This window comes from Lathyrus oleraceus, chromosome 7 (genome assembly GCF_024323335.1).
Source record: "Lathyrus oleraceus cultivar Zhongwan6 chromosome 7, CAAS_Psat_ZW6_1.0, whole genome shotgun sequence".
Taxonomy (NCBI): Eukaryota; Viridiplantae; Streptophyta; class Magnoliopsida; order Fabales; family Fabaceae; genus Lathyrus; species Lathyrus oleraceus.
In genome coordinates this window covers 95,077,206-95,091,016 of record NC_066585.1, presented here as the reverse complement: position 1 = coordinate 95,091,016, position 13,811 = coordinate 95,077,206, and the positions used below count along the sequence as shown (strand labels likewise).

At 36.0% G+C, this 13,811-nt stretch overlaps 1 protein-coding gene across 2 annotated transcripts; it reads right to left on the bottom strand.

The window, feature by feature from the left end:
* Positions 1-641: 641 nt before the first annotated feature.
* Positions 642-12,815, bottom strand: LOC127105480 (protein ACTIVITY OF BC1 COMPLEX KINASE 8, chloroplastic). 2 transcript variants are annotated; one of them, XM_051042668.1, is made up of 21 exons: positions 12,056-12,815; positions 11,783-11,918; positions 11,192-11,358; positions 10,440-10,560; positions 10,200-10,300; positions 9,876-9,974; positions 9,115-9,225; positions 8,958-9,037; positions 8,763-8,832; positions 8,330-8,403; positions 8,147-8,216; positions 7,941-8,029; positions 7,244-7,368; positions 5,714-5,794; positions 5,576-5,636; positions 2,436-2,490; positions 2,242-2,340; positions 2,044-2,133; positions 1,361-1,420; positions 1,127-1,254; positions 642-987 (listed from the first exon to the last, which is right to left on the bottom strand). In XM_051042668.1, exons 1-20 carry the CDS (start codon positions 12,494-12,496, stop codon positions 1,138-1,140), a joined length of 2,247 nt encoding a protein of 748 aa, XP_050898625.1. In that variant the 5' UTR covers positions 12,497-12,815; the 3' UTR covers positions 642-987; positions 1,127-1,137. The 2 variants fall into 2 exon arrangements, with proteins under 2 accessions (XP_050898625.1, XP_050898624.1); XM_051042667.1 differs by having other exon boundaries at positions 642-1,254; positions 12,056-12,814.
* Positions 12,816-13,811: the final 996 nt, after the last annotated feature.

Sequence of the window (13,811 nt, the reverse complement as noted above, 5' to 3'; positions counted from 1 at the left end):
ACATAAAATTTTACCACACTCCACTCCTAATTTTAAAATTTTTAACAAAAACTATCTTGCACATTTCAAAATCATTAAGTAATTTTAAAAAAAACTTGCACAAATTTGTATAAGAGATGGGGAAATATAACATTTTCATGCTCAAATAACATAAGTTTATTTTTCACGAACTTTTTATATGAAATATTTGTGAAATATTAAAAAATATTATATGACATCTCTATTTTTAAAATTATGCTTTTTACCGCTTATTAGAATAAATATGCAAAAAAATGCAGAATTTTATTTTTATTTTTTTTATTTTAAAGGTTAAAAGTGCATAATGATCCATTCATCCAAGATGTGGAGATGGAGGGTATAAGAATGGGATGTCAAGGAAACTGCTCCCATCAAGGATTAGGGGGAAAAACAGGGCAAGCATTATTACTTTGGCGTGAAACAAAATATTATCCCGTGATTTATTATGCAACAAATTTCAACATTTTTATTTCATCTTTTGCTCTCTCTTTTGAATCTTTATGATTATATTCAACCTATAAAATAAATGATTTCATGCTTCACTCTTACTTTATTATCAAATGAAATACTCACATAGCAGGAAAATTGTATTAATCATAGGGAACTTAAATCCTTCCAACATATAATTGGTAAATACTTACACTTGAAATTTCATTGAACAAATTTATGTACCTCAGTTACAAGGATAGCTTCCTGATGTCAATTTTATTGGGAAGCCATATCATACTATATAGTACTCGTAACAATAAATCCTATACTAATTCCTATATAATTTACTATTTACTGATACAGGATACAGACATGAGATACAAAAGAAAAACAATAATAAAATGTTACTTGACTCTGCGGATATAACGAGGGAAGGAGAGGGAGTTCGTGTTAGTGACAAAAATGTGACTAGCCAATTGGCTACCATGCCTGATCCTTTAAGCAAAGAAATCAATTGAACAGAAAAAACCTCCAATATAACTGCAACTTCCAGAAGAAATCTCCGTTTTATAATCTTGTCAAATTATCCGTTTGATTACTTTAGTTGTAACTTTTGCATATTATCTTAATATGAATGTTTCATAGTTTCAATATTTTTTAAATGTAAAGCAACATTCACCTAGTAGTTGCTTATGCAGTCCCTGTAATCAACCGTTCCCGTTCGTCTAACTTCTTGATTTTCACAATGCCAAAGAGAATTTGAAAACCAAAGATCGCACAAAAGAAATATGCTATAGTGGCAGGCACCTGAAAGAGATGAGATGCAACTAATAAATAAAAAAGTACAGCCAGATAATCAAATCTTGATATATTAATCATCACAAGAAAGATAACAGAGATTAAAATGGCATACCCTAATTGAATTGAGAGATAAAATTGTTGCAAGATTTATTAGGCTCCCAGCAGCTACTGCCTGTTAGACAAAATGTCAGTATGTGTATGCAACTATACATTATCCTAACAGTTTTTCTAGTCCCTATATCATATTCAAATACCATGCAAGAGTTGATTATCAACAGCATGCATGTGGTTTACAGTATATGCATGCATGGAATATACTTGTGTCAAGAGTCATTATACATATCCATCATTCACCTATCTCTTGAAAATAATTTAAAAATATAAAATTATTCATATCCGTCCGTGTTTAGAAATGGTTCATCCTTTTGCAACATGAAAACCAACACAAACATGCAAGGCAACTCACTAATGCCCCAAATTTATTATTTTTTATCAAAAGTTAATAAAAAGATAAATTCAATAATGTAAAAGCAGGTAAGCTTATATAATGTGGGCATTAAGTAATAAATGTATCAACTTTCACTTCTGTATTTTCATGAGTTGCTGCCGGTGCAAGCATGGTCATACAACAACCAATAAATACTTGCAGTAGATAATAAGTTTGAAGTTTGAAGGCCATGCATATAAGCAAGAATGACAAACATATGAACATTTACAGGTTATTAACATATCCAAACCAGATCCCAATAATAAATTAAATTCGCACTCCCCCTGTTATTAAACAACTTCACTTACATTCAAAATTGTTTTCTGCACGGTTGCAACACGTTGGAATGCTCTCTCGGATTCCAAAGCTCGGACTCTAAGCTTTAGATCACCTTGCTCCTGTGGAAAATTTAAGTATAGCAAGATGTGATCTAAAATATCAGAAATCCCAAACAAAAGGTACAGATCAAATTACTTAAATTAAATCAACGAAAATATAATACAGACCAATCTCTCGATAACGCTGGCCAGCTTTTCAACTCTGTCAGCCTGTCTAAATAAGTTGTAAAATGCTTGAGATTGTCTGTCCCATCTCTTTCTGAAATCCTGTATATGTTGTAGAAGAATTATGAGAAACAAAACCTGAATGTTAATAACAAGACTTAGACTGATAATTTATGATAGAACAAGTTTAAGACTACCTTTACAATAACTTCAACTCCTGCCTCACGGAATCTCAGCAACTCCAAGGCATAACTGCAAGACTAGGAGATAGTTTTGTTAGATATGCAACGCAACACAAATAGTTTGAGGCTTCACCTTTATTTTATCTTAGAACATTGGAGACCTAAAAGGACAAGAAACAGAAACATGATAGGAAACACAAAACTACGCAAGAGCACTAGCTCCTCTGGACAAAAACTTCTAAGTACTCTTTCTGTAACAAAATACAAGCAAAAAAGATCCAAAAAAAACTTTAGTCCATAATATAGACCAAAATCATTTGACCTTTTGAATCCCTTTTACTTGTATTTCATTATAGAGGAAGTACATCGACTAGAATTGAGATGCTCCGGGGGATTTTTTTTTAAAATAACCAAGTTTTTCAAAAAAAGTTTGAAAATAACCAAGTTTTCAAGAAAAATACCAAAATAACCAAGTTTGGTGAGAATGCGCCAGATGAATTGGCGCACCCCCCAAACCAGTAAGAAGAGTCCTCAGATGCATTGGCGCACATGCATTGGGCCTCATGAAGAGGCGCCAATGCTTGTGGCGCCTGCATTGGCCCTCCAAGAGGAGGCGCCAATGCCTCTAGCGCCTGCATGGCCCTCCAAGAGGAGGCGTCCATGCATCTGGGGCCTGTGTATGCTTTGTGTGGTGGGTCTACGCACCAATTCATCTGGCACATACACCCCCTCCTAGTATTTTTTATTTTATTTTATTTTAATTTTTTTTAGTTATTTAATTTTTTAAAATATTTTTTGTTTTTAATATTTAATATTTATTATTTAATACATAAAAAATAATAATGAAAATAAAATAAATTCATTAAATATGTAATAATTGGTTACATTGGAAAGACCAAAAACCTAATGACCCGCCCGATTATAACGTCTCCGGTTCCACATCCTGGTGCGTTAGTTTGTCTCCGAGGTCTCCCACGATTTTCTTGAGGTGTTTGTGGTCTTTGGGTGCTGACTTGATCGAGCGATGGCTGGTTGGAAGGTCCGGCGGAAGTTCCGGCGGTATTTGACAGATGTGTCATCATTTGCTCCCAATATCCGGAGGGGTTCTGGCCAACGGCGCTTCCGTAATGGAGTTCGGTGCCCATGTCATCGTAGTTAAGGCGTTGGGGTTGGGTGAATTGGGGACAGTATAGTTGCCCAAATTGGGCCATTGAGTCGTTTTGAAAACGAAGCAATGGTTCTTGGGGCGTACTATAGTTAAACAGTGGTTGGGTGTTAATTGGTGGGGGCTACGATGACGTGACCCATATGAATCATCTGGGCTATAGACGGTTGTGGTTGCGGGGTTTGATTCTTGGTTTTGTGTTTGGGTGGGTGGTATGAATGGATTGCGTTTGATTCTTGGTTTTGTGTTTGGGTGGGTGGTATGAACTATAATAGGTGTCCGAAACACGCTATTGTAGTCTATCGAAATCTATTGGACCACATTGGACATGATGATGTAATACTCCTACCAAACTATATTTTAATTTAAAAATACTTCTCAAATTATTTTCCATCTAACGATTTGGTATTTTTTTTCCAGTTTGTTTGGAGGCCATATCTAGGTCTGAATCATGATGTGAACCATGACGATGCTGCAGTTTGGACAGCAAAGACACCGATTATCCGATTCACTACCGTTGAAATGCACCAAAGTGACCGGGTCAAACTGCAGTTCGGAATGCTACAACATATTCCAGAATAGAGAGACTTTGCAAAAGACATGTGTCGTCAGTAACAACTCAACAATTTGCAATTTGTATTTGAGCCGCGGTATTTGATGGATCCGCGCCAACTTGCTTCGTCATCGTATATGCCCCACATCAATTCACCACCCAACACCAATGTGAATCCACCCAAACCCAACAACCAACCACACAACATCAACCGACCACATACACACAACAACCACACACCCAACATCGCAACTCGTTCATGCCAACCACCCAACAACGAACCATTCAACGTCGCAATCCATTCATACCACCCACCCAAACACAAAACCAAGAATCAAACCTCGCAACCACAACCGTCTATAGCTCAGATGATTCATATGGGTCACGTCATCGTAGCCCCCACCAATTAACACCCAACCACTGTTTAACTATAGTACGCCCCAAGAACCATTGCTTCGTTTTCAAAACGACTAAATGGCTCAATTTGGGCAACTATACCGTCCCCAATTCACCCAACCCCAACGCCCTAACTACGATGACATGGGCACCGAACTCCATTACGGAAGCGCCGTTGGCCAGAGCCCCTCCGGATATTGGGAGCAAATGATGACACATCTGTCAAATACCGCCGAACCTTCCAACCAGTCATCGCTCGATCAGGTCAGCACCCAAAGACCATAAACACCTCAAGAAAATCGTGGGAGACCTCGGAGACAAACTAACGCACCGGGATGTGGAATCTGAGGACGTAATAATCGGGCAGGTCATTAGGTTTTTGGTCTTTCCAATGTAACCAATTATTACATATTTAATGAATTTATTTTATTTTCATTATTATTTCTTATGTATTAAATAATAAATATTAAATATTAAAAACAAAAAATATTTTAAAAAATTAAATAACTAAAAAAAATTAAAATAAAATAAAATAAAAAATACTAGGAGGGGGTGTATGCGCCAGATGAATTGGTGCATACATCCACCACATAAAGCACACACAGGCGCCAGATGAATTGGTGCATACATCCACCACACAAAGCACACACAGGCGCCAGATGCATGGGCGCCTCCTCTTGGAGGGCCATGCAGGCGCCAGAGGCATTGGCGCCTCCTCTTGGAGGGTCAATGCAGGCGCCACAAGCATTGGCGCCTCTTCATGAGGCCCAATGCATGTGCGCCAATGTTTTTGGCGCCTCCTCTTAAAGGTATGTGGGTGCGCCAATTCACCCGGCGCATCCTCTACCAAACTTGGTTATTTTCGATTTTTTTTTGAAAAATTTGGTTATTTTAAAAAAAAATCCTCCTCCAGGACCTTTAAACCGATCTCATAACTCAAACTCATTAGCAAAAATTCCCTTTGTCATGTGTGGTTGAAAATAAATAAAAACTCGATGTTTAAAAGTTCAAAAAATTTATATATATAAAGATAACACTCACGGTTTGGCAATCTCGGTAATATCAAAACGGGGGTCAAGTCCCTTTCCAATGCCATCCAAAACTGCAGAAACAAGTACACCTGTTACTTTGCAGTCACATGCGTATGCATGGTATGATATTAAACTCAGCTATATTTACCTGAGAAGGCCCTAACAACAAATGTGAAGGTGGCAGGAAACCGGAAGGGCTGGTCTGCTGCAATGGATAATAAATCTTCGCCTGTTAAATAGTGAGAGCTATAAGTGAAAAGCCTCTGTATTGCACAACGTTATTGAACTAATAGCATGTTTCTTTTCTCTATGTAAGACCCCAAGCCATGTTTGGTCAAAGATTACAAGAGGTCAGCTTTTGCCCAAAGTTTGGGGATCTTCCCGTTGAAGGTAAAGATCCCATGAATAATCCTCATCCCATTTATAATTGAGTTATCATTGATAATTATTTATAACCTACCTGTTTACATATCTACTATATCATTTGTTACTATCCCTAAGATTGTTCAAGAACCACTATCCCATTCAGTATGGCATTATACAGATGAGATGTTTGCTTTCGAGGAAAATCACAAATGGAATCTTGTTCCCCCTCAGTATGAAAATATACAATTGGCTGCCGATGAATTTTTACTACTAAAGTGTACCCTAAAGGAAAGTGGATTGATGGAAATCCCATTTTGTGGAAAAAGGATAAACTAAATTTTATGGCTTGGATTATGAGGATATCTTCTCATCGGTTTCTCAAATGGATTTTGTCTGGCTTTCATATCTATGGCTACCATGAAACATTGTACATCATTTGACCAGTAAAAATGTCTTTCTACCTACACAATTGATTGGAGGAGATTGGGATTTATTGCTCAAGGGGAGTCAAGTCTTTTATGCAAATCATAGAAGTCTATTTTAGAAAAGCTACGCTGTCCTTGATTTGGAAAGTTTAGCAAAGTCATTCAACTATTTGGCATGACTTGTGAAGAAGATTTTTCCGTATTTTTAAGATGCTCGCCATTACAAAAGCATATTTCTTTGGTGGTGTATGTAGATAATATTGCTATTATAGGTGATAATAATAATGAAGGTATCAATGATCTGAAGCGGCATCTATTCAAATGCGGACAATCACAGACAAGTGTTGCTATTTCTTAGAGAAAGTATGAACATGGTATAAGGGACAAGATGCTAAACCACAAACTGATTGATACTAATATGGATCCTATTGAAACGCTTCTACTTGATCAGAAGAGTTGTGTTTAGGCCTAGGTACATACCAAAGATTGGTTGGAAAATTAAACAACTTCTTTTGGAAAAGGCAAGGTTGGGATTGAGGCTAAAAAGCAAGAGGCAAAAACAAAACTTAAAAGAACTAAAGTTTTGTATACAGGTCCAATTAAGGCTTAGGCTTGACGTCTCACCTCTAAAAGCTAGTCAAGGGATGAAGACTACCCAAGCCTTATCTATACCACTTTGGTTAGGTCATATCTCCAATGTGGAATCTCAAATCAACAATCAGTTTAAACCATTAGCCAGTAGCCCAAACATCCAAACATTCTATTCTCCCACAAGAGCTCACATATTATCATCGTCGTGTATAGCCAACTACATAACCAATAATAGGAGTATGCATGCACTCCAGTAATCTAAATCTACAGACACATAATTAAAAACGATATGTTACCAATAGCAGCCAGACGTTCTTTCTTCTTCATTACTTTTTCTTCTTTGCTTAATGGCTTCTTGAATCCAACTTCAGCTGCTTCCAACTCTTTCTCTCTCCTCTGTGCCGCAAGACGTTCTTCAAAACTAAAGAGGAATAAAATTGATGAACTCGGAGTAAAAGATTGAAGTAAACTGCTGAAATAACTAATCAATAGTTCAGTAGAGAGAGAGTGATCCTAACCAAAATATTAGTAAGGTAAGAAAATATAAACCTAAAATAACGTCAAGTAGTCAGAAATGTGCAGTAATGTTTTCAAAAAATATCACTATTTCTACTATTTTGTGAAAAATGCTGCCTATTTACAAGGTCATGGCAAGTCATAAAACTTTACAAGGGCTATGGTGGTACTTATATATCTATTACCTATCAATGAAGCCAACAAGCAGTATGAACATACAACTAGAGCCAACTCTAGTATCACTATATTCCTCACATGACTAATCAGCACATCCAAGTGGTTCAGCATTACCCCAACTAACGAGCAAAATTTTTTACTTCCAATATTATTTATAGGTTTAAAACAATTTTCTAGTGATCTTAAGAAGCCTGTGCAGGTACTTAAATCCACCACTTATAATCCATATAGTGATATTCACTTATAGAGAAACTATTTGTACTTTGGATGTATTCCCACTAAATTGATTCAATAAACTACCTGGTGAGGAAGAACTGTGCCGTTCGCCTAACAGCAGTCATATCTCCAGTTGGGACAAGAACACCCATCTGAATCATTGCTTCGAGGACCTGCATAAGTGCATAAGCTTCATTTGATAATAAATTTATATTGAAAAAAAATGGAATTTCATGCTAGAGTATTCATGACAATATGGGAATCTTTTCATAAACTCCATAAATATTTACCTTATCTGGACTCTTTTCATAAACTCCATAAAAAGCTTCGAGTAAACCTTCTCTGATATTTTGACTGATACTGTAAGATGCAACACAATCACAGTTGCAATGGAAATCATCTCACTAAGCTTAAAATGCTCAACCTACCTCTAAATCTGTATTTCAATTATACAAAGGAGATAAAGCACATACCTTCCCATCATACCAAAATCATAAAAGATCAATCTTCCACCATTAACATCATCGACTGCAATATTTCCCGGATGCTGCATGGACAATGTATATATTATTTACTCACAAGATGAAGTGTCTAATCCAAATTCCTGAAAGATAGTCATGAAATATGAGAACTCATAAGTCCTTGATATCAACTCCTAGGGAAGCTGAATTCTAGTTCTTCAGAAATTTCCCAAGGCAACAGATGATAATCAATCGGATACAAGCAGCATGCTGCTTGCACCATGAGCAGCAGATGCTTGAATGTTGGAGTATAAGAGCATATTAAAATAATAGTAAACCTAGCACATTAGCTTCAGTACACAATTATCTGGCTAAACAATCCAAAAGATTCATTACGATGAACGAACTCAAAAACAACTTAGCAATTCTAGAAACAATAACATACAGGATCGGCATGGAAGAAACCATGAGAGAGAATCTGCTCCAAGTAAGATTCAACAGCATATCTCCCTAGCCTGGAAGATAAGAAAACATTGAATTGATTTGAGTAGATACCAATATAAATAATTAAGATGTGCACAGAAATAAAAGGTAACATGCCAATAGTGATTTTGCATACAGAAAACCAGATTCTATTAACCTTTTGCGGTCAACACCCAGCTGATCTATAGCTTGTATTTTGTTTATTTTAATCCCTGGAACATACTCCATTGTCAGAATCTGCATTGCAAAAAATAGTTAAATTATGGATGAAGAATAGTAACAGTGGTAAGAATGTGTATTTCTATAGGATGAACCTGTGGGGTGGTATAATCCCAGTAAATTGAAGGGACTTTCACATAATCCATGTTCTTAAAGTTGCTTGCAAATAGCTCAGCATTAGCAGCTTCCTTGGTGTAATCAATCTCCTGAAAAATGTTATCCATGTTATGTCAACGGGATCAAATAAAGTTGAGGTTGCGCAGAGAACACATGCAAACATCTTACTGGAACAAGAAAAACAATCTGCAACTCAAACCCGACCCCCACCCCCAACCAGCAGCTATTGCTAAACACCTATAAAAGTCATTTCATTTATATAGTCTAAATTCTAACCGTTATAAAGAAATCACACCATTTGTGGTTTCAGATAAAAATGAATGGCATGTGAAATACTCAACAAGCATGGTCGTTTCTGAAGCATTGTGCTTCCACCTTATTCCTTCTGTGAAAACAACTCAGCTAATATTCTTAGTTAACACCTTCTTGTTTGAATAAAAAGCCTCTTATTCAACATTTAGAAATCTTAAGTTCTTCCCTATGAATTTGATATAAAAAGTCTTTCATGACCCAAAAGAACTTCCTTGGTTTTCCCAGATGGCTTTCCAGAAGCAGAGCCAGCCTCCTGACACATTCCATTAACTTGAACCTAATCAAACTTTATATGAGTAGCGCTCCTAGTCCTACGTGACTTAATTGACCATAACAGACTATACCAATACAATGAAAACTTAGACATGGATTTTCTTCAATTGATCTCAAGTAGATGAGTGAAGCAACTTTCCAGAGCATCATTTACCTGATATAAAACAGAAGCACATTCATCATAAATAGCAACCCAATCCCTCTTTGCACCATCTGATTTAGGGTCAATTTTTTGAAGATATTCAGCAATAACCTGGAGTAACAAAAGAAGACTCATGTATCAATGTTTTCTGAAATTATGCAAGTCTTCAAAGGATGGAACCCCTATTATTAAGCATCCGCCATGCAATGGAAGGAATAGAAAAAGTTTACAATTTGGAAGAAGACTTGTCAATTTTTAAGATAAATCAAGCAGAAGGTAGTAAAATTATCCAACAGCAATGTTACAGATGCACAAAACATCAAGTATAACACTGACCCTTAGATTTTTAAGATCAATATCAAAAAGACCCTTGAGACCAGGCCTTTGAACCTTTATAACAACCTCCTGTCCCCTTAATTTTGCACGATGAACCTGACCTGCATTGGGAAAAGATAATTCATTTTTCCTTTCTTCCAAGCAAACACTACACCTAGAACATAGGTAGATTTAACCAGGTATCCTGCTTTGATTTTACAATTTCTATTACAAATACATGAAAAATAAAACATTGATTACCAAGACTTGCAGCAGCTATTGGCTCATAGTCAAACTGATCAAATATGCCAGCTATAGGACCTCCCAGCTCTTCCTCAACAATAGCCATAGCAGTCTCCGAGGGAAATGGAGGAACTTGATCCTAAACCCAAAAAATAGGTAATTAAAACCTAAGGAAATACAACCTTAATATGGTTTTCTCTTCTTGATTAAACCTTTTTAGTTTTTCCATGGTCAAGATTATTTTGTCATTAACTTCCTAAATTCAGTGATACATTCTCTAACACATTAAATTTATCAAATGACACCAAATGCTTCCAAATTAAATATGCAACATTTTCAACTCAAGAATACAGGGATAACAAGGTCCCGCCAAACCTTACAGAAGGAAAATTTTCTTCTCATCTAATTAATTCCAACATAATAATGTATAAATCAAATCGAAATGGTATGAAATGTCAGTTTATTAGAAAATATAGGGATTTAATTACAAAAATAGTTTAAAAATTCATATGAAACGCCTCAGGAATAAATATCCTCTGGGATCATGACTGTCAGTAATGAAATAAGAAGACAAAACGACTAATAAAATGTCAATAATAGAATGCCAAACAACAAATAAAAATAAAAATCCAAAATCTAGAGAAATTTCCCATTTTTCCTATGAAACCATAAATAATATTGATAACAAATTGAAAACATCAGAAGCAAGTGTATACTATCTCAATTCCAGGAAATCATCTTATAAATACTGTATAGAGCTCCAACTTAACCTGAAGTTCTGACAACTGGTCAACATATTCTTGAGGAAGAATGTCCACTCTTGTGGAGAATTGCTGGCCAATTTTGATAAATGTGGGACCTAATCGGAGAATGCTTTCCTTCAGCCATTTGGCAAGAACCTTTCGCCTTAAGGTTTTCTTTTCCTCTGTCATTCCTCCTACAAATAATACATTTGAGCCAAATAACAAAAACAGTCACAATGCTGAGAACTTTCAAACTTCAATAAAGGCACATTCAGTGTTGATTTTATAAATAAACAAAATTGAAGTTCAGTCAAAATTCTATGAATAAACCTGACTGTCCAAGAGCTCCCAAAATTCTCAGCAGATTCATAATCAACTCATCTATATCTTTATAGAGAAAAGGGGTGCAAAAAGGTTTTTTCACTTCAAACTTAGACCTAGTCCGATTAGTCTTTACAAGCTTATAGATATTTACTAACAAGCAAAATGGGGATGCTTCTAAAAAACTGAAATGCAAAACTAATTCCAACTCATACAATATGCTGTAGTTTAACTGCATGTTTTCAATGGTTTGCAACAAAAACATCTATTATAATCTACTGAGGATAAACAACAAACCTTTATAAGAGAACTTCTGACGATTCAACCAAGACTTGAAGATAAAAGTAATAACAAATCCCCAAATTTCCAATGTTCTCTGTATAGTCGAGTAAGTCTTGAACCTACTCCAACGACCACCAGGCGCAACCGCCACCTGCAAAAACAGAAAACAAATCACACATTCATCTCACTCATTCAACCTAGCATAAAATTCTTCTTCCCTCTTATTCAAAATCAGAATCCAAATTCATCAAACATCATGACAAAAATGGCACAGCCACACATACATACCTCAACTTGTGCTTCACCATTTCGTTTAAACCACGCATCTTCTTTTCCAATCTCCTCCAACCTCTTCTTCCTCCCAACTTCCTTCTGCTTCGAGGTTTCAACAAAATCTTCAACAACTTCCGCCGCCACACCATTTCCATTTACATACTTCACCAACCTTCCATTTTCACTACCGTTAACGTAACCTCTAACGGAACCGTTTTTACCGTTTACAACACTTGTAGCAGCTCCGTTTCTACTCCACTTCACATCGCTTGCTCTTTCTTCAATCAATGCACTTTCTTCCTTGACAGCGCGAATTCGAGTGCGAAGAGTAACATTGTATTTGTAGTTTGAAACGGAATTTAAAGAGCGGAATGTAGTGAGAGAACGACGACGTTTTGGTCTGATTTGTGGAGCAAGAAAATTGAGTTCGGTTAAGAGTAGAGAAGATGAAGCCATTGATGAGAGAGAGAGAGAGAGAGAGAGAGAGAGGATCAAACTGGAACCCTAGTTTTCATGGGGGTTCGATTGGAAGGAAAGTGTGTGAAAGAGTGGAAGAAAAGAAAGAAGAGTAGTTGAAGTTGAAGACAATAGAAAGAACAAAAGTAGAGAGAGATGAAAGAGGAACGTGACACGTGGCAAGTTAAAGATGAGCTATGAAGGTTTTTAGAGGGTTTTGATTGGTGTGAAGATTGCGCGGGTTGTGTCATGAGCCACAAAATGTGTTACTTTGCATTGCGTGGTAGGCTTCATTGTGTTGTGCGGCAAATGGCAATTCATGGCTACCAATCTTAGCTCCAAGAAAGTACAAAATTTGGGTTGATGTGTGTTGTTGGTTCTCTTGGGAATTTGTTTCAACGGCTATCAATGCAAGATACATTTTTTATTTTAGGAAGTTCTCTTTCATTATCATCGTGGGCAAAACTCTTTAATGATTATACAACTACATTGAGAAAATTTGGACAATTTTGTGTTTTAATTTGGCGTATGTTTGAAAAATGATGTTGACTTCAAATGGTAAAGGTTTACAAATATAAATGGCTAATTAGATAAAAGTTAAGGTGAATTATATTTATTTTTTTAAATATAGATAATTAACTATCAACCATTAAAATCAATCATGCTTTTTTAGTTAGAAGGTTAAAGAAAATAAAAGAAAAACTACAATCTCAATCTCAAAGGGAGGAGAAATGTGCATTATAATATTTATGTCGGAAGAAATTTCAAGTTTGATCATGAAATCAGCATTGTGTCTTCAGGAAGAGTGTGGGTAGCTATGGAAATGGAAATATATATTTTCCCGTAACATATCATTGATGTTCGATGAATGCTTATGGTGTTTGTTAGAAGAGAATTCAATGGGGCTAATATTGTGGGATAAGTATGTGTAATGAATTGTTCATTTAAACTTATAGTATTTAGTAACGATGGATCGTGATGGATGACATAGAGTTTTGCTTGGGATGAAGCCAGTGAAGTCATGATGGCATGCCTTAGAAGAATTGTGAATGATTCTCTCAAAGTTGGTGCATGTTGGTGTGTCAATGCAACTACCATAAACATTAATAATAGTGTTGGAGAAATCTAGTGGGTTATATTTGATGAAACAATCTTTTATATAGCTTATCTGAGGGTTATTAAAACAAGTATTGAATGAATCTTCCATGGAGCGGGCGGTCATAGGAAGTCAATACATAGGAATATGCTCATTAGAGATGAAAGTTGAGTTTTTGTTTGTCTATGTCCGCCTGAAGCCTTCAACAAAGAGGTTATT

Coding starts and splice junctions, on each gene's coding strand:
- LOC127105480 (XM_051042668.1), bottom strand. CDS start 12,496: ATGGCTTCATCTTCTCTACTCTTAACCGAACTCAATTTTCTTGCTCCA. Junction 10,561..11,191: donor ACCAGTTGTCAGAACTTCAG/GTTAAGTTGGAG, acceptor TTTTGGGTTTAG/GATCAAGTTCCTCCATTTCC. Junction 1,255..1,360: donor TATCTCTCAATTCAATTAGG/GTATGCCATTTT, acceptor CATCTCTTTCAG/GTGCCTGCCACTATAGCATA.